The 11292-nt window shown below is 38.7% G+C and overlaps 1 protein-coding gene across 2 annotated transcripts in view; it reads left to right on the plus strand.

Moving 5' to 3' along the window:
* USP54 (ubiquitin specific peptidase 54) overlaps positions 1 to 11292 on the plus strand; it is a 60272-nt gene that overhangs the window by 24240 nt on the left and 24740 nt on the right. Inside the window, exons 4-13 of one of the 2 annotated variants that reach the window (XM_040624615.1) lie at positions 539 to 652; positions 782 to 864; positions 1294 to 1399; positions 1512 to 1658; positions 3079 to 3228; positions 4824 to 4992; positions 6355 to 6525; positions 9723 to 9854; positions 10010 to 10390; positions 10622 to 10853. In XM_040624615.1, the coding sequence (XP_040480549.1) occupies positions 539 to 652; positions 782 to 864; positions 1294 to 1399; positions 1512 to 1658; positions 3079 to 3228; positions 4824 to 4992; positions 6355 to 6525; positions 9723 to 9854; positions 10010 to 10390; positions 10622 to 10853 (1685 nt within the window). The remainder of the gene's footprint in view (positions 1 to 538; positions 653 to 781; positions 865 to 1293; positions 1400 to 1511; positions 1659 to 3078; positions 3229 to 4823; positions 4993 to 6354; positions 6526 to 9722; positions 9855 to 10009; positions 10391 to 10621; positions 10854 to 11292) is intronic. The other variant, XM_040624616.1, reaches the window with a different exon arrangement.

The raw sequence follows: 11292 nt of genomic DNA on the forward strand, positions 1-11292 counted from the left end.
TATGCTCCCATTTATATAATATTCCTGAAATAACAAGTTTATAGAGATAAGAGAATAGATTAGTGGTTGCTAGGTATCAAGGTTGGAATTGGGTGGGTAAGGCTATAAAGGAATAATGTGAGGGAACCTTGTGATGGAACAGTTTTATATCTTGATTGCAGTGGTTGTTATATGACTCTATACATGTGAGAAAATTGCGGAGAGTTACACACACAAATAAGTGTATGTAAAACTGGTGAAATCTAAATAAACTCTGTAGACTGTATTGATGTCCATTTCTTGGTTTGGTTATTGTACTATAGTTATGCAAGATGTTACCATTGGAGGAAAGTGGGTGAAGGGTACATGGACCTCCTACACAATTTTTTTTGAAGTTTCCTGTGAATTTATAATTATTTCCAATTAAACAGTTTTCAAAAAAGCAGAGGTATTCTTACCTTCCAAGCGGATTACTATTTCTCTGAGTAAACTGCCTACCAATTTGTGCGTTTTTCTATTAAGTATCACTGATATACTGCTTTTGTTCTTTCCCTCTTAGGAAAACCTTCTGATGAGAATTCACTTCCACATTGCTGATGAAACCAAAGAGGATATATGTACTGCCCAACACTGCATCTCCCACCAGAAATTTGCAATGACATTGTTTGAACAGGTGAACCTTATTTCTATCTACATCACTTCTTCTTCAAGAACACTTTATGCTGGGATGCGGGGTATTAGATGGGTGCCAAAACAATCAGTGACTGTGGCTGCTTGGTTTTGCTTTTTTACCTGGGCCCAGTGTGTGTGTACTAGCTGTGGCGCCACTTCTGATCCGCTGCCTTTCATCCAGATGGTGCATTACATCTCCACTACTTCCCTTTGGTGAGTCTTAAAGGGTTCTCTGTTTGTGCCCTTAGGTACTCCTTAAGGATTGAGTTTTCACTGAAGGCATCCAAATAGCTTACGTTTTTATTGTTAAGACTATGCTATATTGTAGGAACTCAGAACAACTTTAAAGTAACCTTTGTTGTTCCTCCTCCTCTCCCAACCATTTCCTTTTGTTAGGTTCAGTTCTGGTCAGCAAGGTGGGAGGTGAAATGGGGACTCTATGAGCTTTGGATTTGGGGACAGGCAGGGGCACTCATTATGTTTGGGACACTGAAGCTGGCTGGTCAGGACAAGGGGCTTTGGTATAGTGGGCAGAGGAAGAAAATCAAACATGTGATTTAGGAGTTTGTATGAATAATCTATTTGATTTAGTTTTAAGTCTGAGTAACTCCTACCATCATTCCCTTCCATTCCCTATCTTAGCAATCAGGCTATTTGTATGCTGGAAAGACGAGAAAAACCCTCACCAAGCATGTTTGGTGAGCTGCTGCAAAATGCCAGCACCATGGGGGATCTGCGGAATTGTCCGGTGAGTTAAGTCAGGGGTAGGGTTCAGAGTGGGGAGAAGAGCCCTAGGGTTAGTGGAATTGAGGCAGAGCCAGTAGGAAACATCTCAAACTTGTCTTATATATGTATTTCAGAGCAACTGTGGAGAAAGGATTCGGATTCGCCGTGTGTTGATGAATGCTCCACAGATTATCACAATTGGGCTAGTATGGGACTCAGACCACTCAGACTTGGCAGAAGATGTCATTCACAGCCTGGGTACCTGCCTTAAGCTGGGTGATGTAAGTATTACTACCTTTATCTCTGACTTAGAGTTCTTGTGTCTTAGTATTGCTTAAGGGCAATGAACACTAAACACAAAAGTATATCCTAGGTGACAAATATTATAGAGTTTTGGACAAATATACCTGTTATATGTGTACACATACACGTGCATGCATTACCTGCTCACATACCTCCTTTGGGTAGGTGGCAAAGGCTTTTTAGAAAAAAATGGGATGATATTCGCCTTGAAAGACAGGATGGGCAGAGCTTAGCTACTGATAAAAATCAAGCCATTTATAGAGTTATTGTGTGCCCTACTCATTATTTGTTTGTACTGGTGTAGGGTAGGGAGGTATATTCAACCACAGGTCAAAGAAGTGAGCAGTCCTGACTAGAGCTGCTATGGGAAGTGAAGGGGTAGAAGTTGGTGACCTGAGTTTTACAATACAAAATTTACAGTGAGGAACCCAATGTCTGTTGAGAAGGCAGTGAAGTAGCTTGGAAGAGAATTTAGTGGTTTAGTGGTTTTCTGTGCATCTATTCAGAGAAATAGGGGAAAAGATTTCAAGCCTGGGGTCCTTAACCTTTATCAGCTCCATGCCCTACTATAGGTATAGCCAGGGTTTTCCTTCAGTTCAAGAGAAGAGCCAGAAATTCTGTGGTTTCCTTTCTACTGGTTTCTTTCTCATAACAGTCCCGTGACTAAGGAGATTCCTTGTCATTCTTTAATGTCACTAAGCCACAACTGAGAATAAATGAACTATCTGGGATCTTATTTTAGGTCTCCTTCCCAAGGAATCTCTGACATGAGTAGGGTATGCACAATTAAATCTCACTTTTCTAAATTTCTGTAGTCTACGTCTTATGTATTGTTCTAGTTTTATTTTATTTTTATGATGATTTTCTCATTCAAATAAGTTTCTCAAGTCAAATATCCGTTTTGTCAAGTTTTTTTGGTATGTTCTTCGAAACTATGGCAGTGCTAGACATCTACAAATTACAATGCTGATAACCAGGATGGTGGTATTGCTCCTACTAAGGGCATTTTTACCCCTTAGTTCGGGTCTCAGAAGGAAATTTATGTTTATGGCACCAGCTGATAAGTAACTTTTGAAACTTGAGTGTTTTGTTTTTGTTTTGCTTTGTGTTTTTCAAATTTCTTGGCTCTTCTTATGATAAGCACAAGCAATAAAATATTATTGAAAGTATGAAGAAACAGCACCACCTTACCAGTTTACTGGCTTCTATCTGTCTTGCTTTTCCCTACATTTTGTCTTTTTAGGTTCATTCTGATGATTAATACGAACTAGGGAAATTTTTAGACTGAAGAGTGGAGAAACAAGTCAGTACCTTAACAAGAAATGATGGAGTCTGCTGAGAGATGATGTGAGAGGGTTGAGTATGTGACTGTTCTTCCATTCTCTTTTTTCCCCACAGCTGTTTTTCAGAGTGACAGATGACCGGGCCAAGCAGTCTGAACTGTACTTAGTAGGAATGATCTGTTACTATGGCAAACATTATTCTACATTTTTTTTCCAAACAAAGATCCGCAAATGGATGTATTTTGATGATGCTCATGTCAAGGAGGTAGGAATATTCAAGCCCTTCTTAAAGTGTTTGGTGACTGCAACAAAAAACTAAGGATAATTACTTGTCTACTTGTCTTCATAATTTTGATGTCTGTTTACCTATCTATTGAATTTATGAGAGTGTCAGTCTTAACTTCTCCAATTAGATGGTAAGTTCCTTAAAGATAGGATCGATATATTCCCTGTTATTTTCTCTGAATCTTCTCACCATGCAGTCAGCACAGTTCTGTGTTTACTAGTTGACAAAGTGGTTTTTTTTGTTTTAACGTATTAATTGGTTGATTTGAGTGAGAACAGTTTAATGCTTCAAATTAGGTTAGAAGGTTAGCATGAAGTTCAGAATTTCAAACTGAAATTATCAGTGGGTAATCCTTTATCCCAGAGCTGCTATTGATTATTCTCTGATTGCTACCTCCCTGAAGTGCCTTAACATGTTTTGGGGATAGTGTAGGGGAAAAAAATGGGGGCTATGAGGATATTTAAAGCTGGAAACTTGTTACTATCTAAATCACAGAGTCTGTGACTGCAGTAGTTAAGGTGATCTGCATGAGTTAGGAAGCTTTTGAGATAAGGTTAGCAGCTAGAAGATTCCTGACTATAATTTACACCAGTCCATGGACGGTAAGCAGTGTCTTCTACAAATAGTAAAGTCTGTCAAATTTCCTGATTGTCTATCTCTTTTTTTGCTGTTGTAGTTTAGGGCAATTTATATGAATTCTTTGAGCTTTAGCATTTTTATTTGAAAAATAATACTTGCCTTATAAGATATTAAATAAGATTTGTATGTAAAAAGGATATTTGTTTTAATTAAAGTAATAGTTATAAATTTACTGAACATCTATTATGAAATAAGCACTATGCTAGTTGTTCAACTCTCTCAAGAGCACACCATCTCAGAATGTGACTGGTTCACGTTTAAGAGAGGGTGAGTTTAGGGATTTGATTGGATTGTTGTTTCCATGGCTCTTCTGTCACTCTTTTCCACTGCTTTGGCAGTGCTGAATCCAGCTCAAAGCTAAGGCCGAGGTTCAGCTGTCTATTCTAAGCAGTTTGACATTTTATGTCCTGCCATGTGTGAACTCTGAAATGGAATGTCATTTATTCTAAGGCAGTCTGTGAGAGAGTTTCTGCCTGCTCTTCAGCTTCATAAAAGCGATTTTAATATTTAGGCAAAAATTATATAATTTATAGAATGATAGAATTGCAAATTTCCAACAAGGGCTTTAATCTGTGAAAAGAAATTGATCACCAAGGCAGCTGAAGTCCCCTCACATAGCATATTCACCTTTGAGAACTTTCATTTATATTTCACAACTGAATTGATGTTTCACAGAAATAAAAGTAATTTTATTCATCATTCCTACCTCTTACAGGGTTTTACTGCTTTCTAAAAGGGTTTAGCAAAAAAAAAAAAAAAAGAGATTTAACAAAAAATTTATGAAATTTAGGTCTAAGGTCTCTTTGTGGTCTCTTTACCCAATTTTTGTCTTTTTATCTTTCTTACTTTCTTTAGAAAAACAGAGTAGGAAGATATGTTTTGAATTGTGGATATGAAGTATAACTGTCATGTTCTTCTGATTGTTTCTGGTTCAGATTGGGCCCAAATGGAAGGATGTGGTGACCAAATGCATCAAGGGGCATTATCAGCCTTTGCTACTGCTTTATGCAGACCCCCAGGGTACGCCAGTGTCCACCCAGGACCTGCCTCCCCAAGTTGAGTTCCAGTCATACAGCAGGACATGCTATGATAGTGAAGATTCAGGTGAGCAGTCTGGCTCTTTACCTCTTTCTTCTCCTTTCCAATGTGATCACTGGACAGTTAGGACTCATATATAATCATGAGCCTAGCACATAGCCTAGCCTGTAGAAAGAAAATCCATTTGAGATGGAAAGAAGTGCCAATTCGTGCTGAAGCCCAAGGTGTGCCAGACTTTGTTTCCTTCGGCCTTCAAGAATGTATTGCCTAAGTCCCCTGCCCCTGATTCACAAGTGAGAAGGCAATTAGGTTGATTTGGCCTGAAGTAATAAGTTTCAGGGAGACTCGGTGTTTAACCTTCTAATAATGGTAAGATGACTAATTCTTACTATCAGTTTAACAGTGACTTCACCGAAGTGTTAAGACCAAGAAAAATTATAAGAGTTACTACAAAACTAGTCATTTTGTTTGGGAAGAGAGACTTTTGTTTTAAAATGCCAAGTGTAATAGCAATATTCCTCAGCCTATGAATCAGTTTTTCACTTCTAATTCAATCGTTTGCAACTTAAATCATGTTTTCCTGTAGAAACGATTTGCAGCTTGATGGCTAAAGTCTGAGGTTAGCTCATAGAGGCTTATAATATATTAGAAATATAATCCTAATGGTTTTGGCTTGATTTCTGAAAAGGAAGAAAAAGAAATATTCATTTCTTCTTTTAGATCTAGGACTGTCCCAGAGTATAATTTTGAAAGAGAAGACACTTGTCCTTGGAATTTTTTTCCCTCCCTTTTGTGCCTCTCTCCTGCTTGGTACCTGGTGTTCTTCCCAACAATGTACCTACCCAGACCTGCTCTACTTTTTCTCCCTTCAGTCAAACACCCATTTCCACTTTTGTGCTTATCTCAGCAAGTTGTTCAGAGAAAAGTAGTCTGATTGAACTACTTTACTCTAAAGTATAAATAACAGCCCCATAATTTCTCAGATATATTAAAAATGCTTACAATGTCAATTAAATTTTTTAAAGTGACATTTCTGGCAGTATAGGAGAAAAATTATGGGATGGGAAGCAACTGGTTATGTATGCCAGGTCGGCCTGGGACTCTCCATCTAAATAGATCTTACTTTTCACAACTTTTTCCTTTCTTCCACTTTTCCCCATAGGTTTTCTAAAAGCCCCACAGTTTTTCACAGTGGCAGGCAAAGTGAGGGCTTCCGCAAGGTAGGGGCAGGAGTGGGAGGAATTGTTTGTGTGTCTGGGTTATCTGGAAGTTGGGTGTTGGGAAGAACGGCTCTGGTATATCCTTCTCACCCTTCCATCTAGGAAGTTCTTGCGTTATGGACCTTTGTTGACAACCAACTCTTTGCCTTCTCTCTGTCACTATCCTCTCTTTCCTTACTTTTGCATATGTGTCTCCTCCTTCCCTCAGGGAGGGAGCCCTCCATCTCAAGTGACACTCGAACAGATTCCTCAACGGAGAGCTATCCCTACAAACACTCCCACCATGAGTCTGTGGTCAGTCACTTCTCTTCTGATTCTCAGGGGACAGTCATCTATAATGTGGAGAATGATTCCACGTCTCAGAGCAGTCGGGACACAGGTAGGGAGTTATACAGTGGACCCTGCTTGCCTGATTCAGTTCCTACATAGAGATTCTCCCAGGAAAAAGAAACTGGGGCAAGTCAGAAATGTTTGTCATGCAAAGGGAAAAAGGCACAGAACTCGGGTAATTGGGTGGGATGAAAAGAAGCAACACAACTCCGAATGAACGATGATATTCCATTACAGATATTTCTATCAATACCAGCATATCAATAAGGATGATTATAATGTGATTATTGATGTGATTGCTTACTCCAAAATCTGTTTTTTGTTCCTGCTATATTCTTGATCCCTGTCCTTCTCATAGTGTTCCAGTAAACTTTCGTGGTCTTGCACCTCATTATGTTTTCATGCCAGGCTTTATCCCAAGTGGAGGGCTTTGAGAGAAGGGGCATATTTATAGGCATGGGACACTTGCTTATCACCTTGCTGGGCTTCCTGAAGGACAGAAAAGCAAAAGAAAGAAAGCTAGTCTGTTTGTTATTGTGAGTTCCATGTAGAGAATATTCTTGAACTGTTCTGTTAATCTGTAGAAGAATGTACCTGTTGTCAGTGGAAGAAATCAATTCAGTACATGAAAGGAAGAACAGTGAGTGACTCACTGCTGAGATGAAAAGTTTATCACCTAATGCATAGAACAGTGCCCATACTCTTAGAGACTTGGGAATTAGTGAGCTCATGGCTTTAGATTGGTGGTTCCTACTCTGTGCTTGACTTTTTTTTTAAAGTTTTTATTTTAATTCTAATTGTTAGCATACAGTATAATATTAGTTTCAGGTGTATAATGTAGTGATTCAACACTTGTCATACAACACCATCACAACGAGTGGCACTCCTTAATCCCCATCACCTATTTCACCCGTCTTCCCACCCACCTCCCCTCTGGTAACCATCAGTTTGTTCTCTTCAGTTAAGAATCTGTTTCTTGGTTTGCCTCTTTCTTTTTTCCCCCCTTTGCTCATTTGTTTTGTTTCTTAAATTCCACATATGAGTGAAATTATATGGTATTTTTCTTTCTCTGATTGACTTATTTCATTTAGTATAATACTCTCCAGCTCCATCCATGTTGTTGCAAGTGGCCAGATTTCATTCTTTTTTTATGGCTGAGTAATATTCCATAATAGCCAATGGATAAAGAAGATATGGTATGTATGTATGTATACACACACACACACACACACACACACAATATCATACACACACACACAGATATGATATACCATATCTTCTTTATCCATTCATCAGTTGATGGACACTTGGGCTGTTTCCATAATTTGGCTATTATAGATAATGCTGGTATAAACATGGGGGTGCATGTATCCCTTTGAATTAATACTTTTATATTCTTTGATTAATACCTTTTTTTAAAAAATAGGGAATTTTAAACATTTTCAGAAGTATACAGAATAGTATACTGCTCCTTCATGGACTCACCGCTTAATATCAGTAAGTATAACTCATGGCCAATCTAGTTTTATCTATACCTCTACCTACTCCCCCTACTCCTGGATTATTTTGAAGCAAATTCCCCATATTATTTCACCTTTTCCATAAATATTTGTAGTATGTATCTCTAAAATAAGAAATCATTTTAAAACATATTATTATCACACTTAAAAATATTAATAATTCCTAAAAACCACTAAATAACCAATAAGTTTCAAATACACAAATATCTTGTAAATTTCATCATCTTTTAATGGTTTGTGTGCTTGATTCTGAATCCAAGTGAGTTCTACACATTGGGACAGATTGATAAGTCTTTTACGTTTCTTTTGAACTGTAGGTTTCTCTATTTTTCCTTGCAGCTGATTGTTGAACAACTAGGTGTAGTTTGTCCTATAGATTGCCCACATTCTGAAGTTTGGTAAACTATGGTAAACTCTAGCATGTTTCTCTGTTCTCTGTATTTCTTGTAAATTGGCAGTTGGATCTAGAGGTTTGGTTAGATTCATGTTGGATTTCTTTCGATGACTACTGCAGAGGTGACTACTGCAAAGTATGATTTTTTTAAAGACTGTATTTCTGAAACTGAATCAGGGAGAAGCCAAATAACAGGATAAAGAAGGCATATTTTCCAGCAGAGTCAGGTTTATGTTAAAGGTTTGTGAATGGCTGGGGGTAGGAGAGCATATTCTCATTGGTTTAACATTTGCAGACTTAGTTGCTCCAAGTGATTTCCTCCTTTCCTAAATCTTTCTTTTGGGCCCAGAGGTAGCAAAGTATCAGATAAAAGCAATAAAATATTACATTGGTAATTTCTTGAAAACAGGTAGCCATATCAGTACACTGCTGATACCTGAATACGTACAAAAATTTTCTTATACTAACATACGAAAACGAATTAGCTCTGGGTGCATTTGAGAACCTAGAGGATTTTCTCTAAACCTGTTCTCTAATTCAGTTGTTTAATTCACTGTTGGCTTCCCGCAGGTTAGATGATGATATCTTTTAGAATCTGACCTTTGCTGTTATCCAATCATACATTTACATCCTGTGGGCTTGAAGCAGGGCAAGTTATGTAAAAGAGCCCATATCTCCTGGGCTTCTCAGCGATCAGTACTGAGGAATTATGAAGTGTAATCTCTGGGTGAAGTCAAGTTTGGTAAAGCACTCATTGGGGGATGGGAATGAGAATTATTCAAAGTTCAAATGTCCTTTTACATGATTTACATTTAAGGAAGATTTAGAACTGAATCTTAAAGCCACCCACAATTGGAGCTCTTGTGGGCAAAGGCTGGGGCACCTGGGCCAATACCAGATGTAGTAAAAATTAGGCTTTACTTGGTATGTGTTGCTAAATGAAAGGAAAGCTCTGTCTTTTATTTATGAGAGTCAAAATATGTTGATACGTGACATTTTTATACAATCTTTAAAACTGTCACCTTTTAAAAATTACCAAGTAGTGTGTCCTTCTGGGTCACCGGGAAAGATGACAAGCAAGATCAAGACTGGTAATTGCTCAGGAAACACTGTAAATTTGCAAGCTCCCATTAAGTACTTGAGCTTCTCTGCATTTATTTATTGAGAGATTCCTGCTACACTTAAATCAGATAGTCTTGGCCCCTACAGCTTCTGATTCATGAGTATACTAAATTTGTGGCACTGCTGTGAATCCCAAAGGGAGACTATGTTCTCAAGAGGATGAAGGTCAGTCTCAGATACCAGCTTACTCCCATTTCCTTGTTCTTTCAGGACACCTGACTGATAGTGAATGTAATCAGAAACTCACATCCAAGAAAGGGTCACTGATAGAACGCAAGAAGAGCTCTGGCCGGGTTAGGAGGAAAGGCGATGAGCCACAGGCCTCAGGGTACCACAGTGAAGGCAAGCCACTCTGCACTGTTTGTCTTTCTTCATTCACTCTGGCAAACTTGTGTCATACTCCACTCTGGCTTTTCCTTTCTGCTTTCACACTTTGGGGTCTGGGTATCTATGATCATTTTAAACATTTATATTTGTTTAATTCTTTGTGTTTTTAGGAGAAACACTGAAAGAGAAACAGGCTCCTAGGAATGCCTCTAAACCATCCAGCAGCACCAATAGACTAAGGGATTTTAAAGAGACAGTCAGCAATATGATTCACAACAGACCATCCCTGGCTTCTCAGAGCAACCTAGGATCTCCCTGTGTGGGGAAGGGAGGAGACCAGACAGACAAAAAGCCTCCTAGAAACCTGTCTTTACACTCTCGTGACTGGGAAGTAGAGAGTACCAGCAGTGAGTCAAAATCCAGTTCTTCTAGCAAGTATCGTCCAACATGGAGACCCAAACGGGAGTCTCTGAATATTGACAGTATCTTTAGTAAGGACAAAAGGAAGCACTGTGGCTATACCCAGCTTAGTCCCTTTTCTGAGGATTCAGGTGAGGAGATAATTAGGGAAGAGTTGGGCTTTTGAATAAAGTTGACTTATGTATTTAAAAAACCTGGATTTTCTGGTAAACTCAGCAAGGTACTTTTTTATGCTGATGTTGAGCTTTTTGGAGCTAGGAGTTCAGTGAAGGAGGAGCTGGAGGGAGGGGTTGGTTATGTCTTAATTTGAGGCAGATGCTAAATCTACCTCCTTTCCTATACTTGTCCTTTGATCGGGATAGCTAAAGAATTTACACCAGATGAGCTAAGCAAGCCACCTGCTTACGACATTAAAACTGGTGGACCAAGCCCCCAGTACAAGCCCTGGGGCCCAGCACGACCAGGCTCTCACCTTTTAGAACAGCACCCTCGCCTAATACAGCGAATGGAATCTGGCTATGAGAGCAGTGAGAGGAACAGCAGCAGCCCTGTCAGCCTGGATGCAGCCCTGCCTGAGAGCTCCAGTGTCTGCAGGTATTGTTTGGCCTCTGAATAGTGGCATTGTCCCTTGCAGCAATGTGAGCCACCAGGAGGCTTTTCAACTCAAGATTATCAGCTTTTTTTCTTTCTTTTTTAAAAAATTGAAATGAAGTTGATAACATGTTATATTAGTTTTAGGTGTACAACTTAGTGATTGGACAATTCTGTATATTACACTATGTTCACTGCAATACATGTAGTTACCATCTGTCACCATAGAATATTATTACCATATTATTGACTATATTCTTTGTGCTGTACTTTTTATCCCTGTGACTTATTTATTTTATAACTGGAAGTTTGTACCTCTTAATCTCCCTCAGTTATTTCACTCTTCCCCCAACCTTCTTTCCTCTGGCAACCACCAGTTTTTTATATTTGTGATTCTGTTTCTGTTTTTTATTTGTTTGCTCATTTGTTTCGTTTTTTTAGG

Source organism: Ursus maritimus, unplaced genomic scaffold, assembly GCF_017311325.1.
Source record: "Ursus maritimus isolate PB19 unplaced genomic scaffold, ASM1731132v1 scaffold_7, whole genome shotgun sequence".
Classification (NCBI taxonomy): domain Eukaryota; kingdom Metazoa; phylum Chordata; class Mammalia; order Carnivora; family Ursidae; genus Ursus; species Ursus maritimus.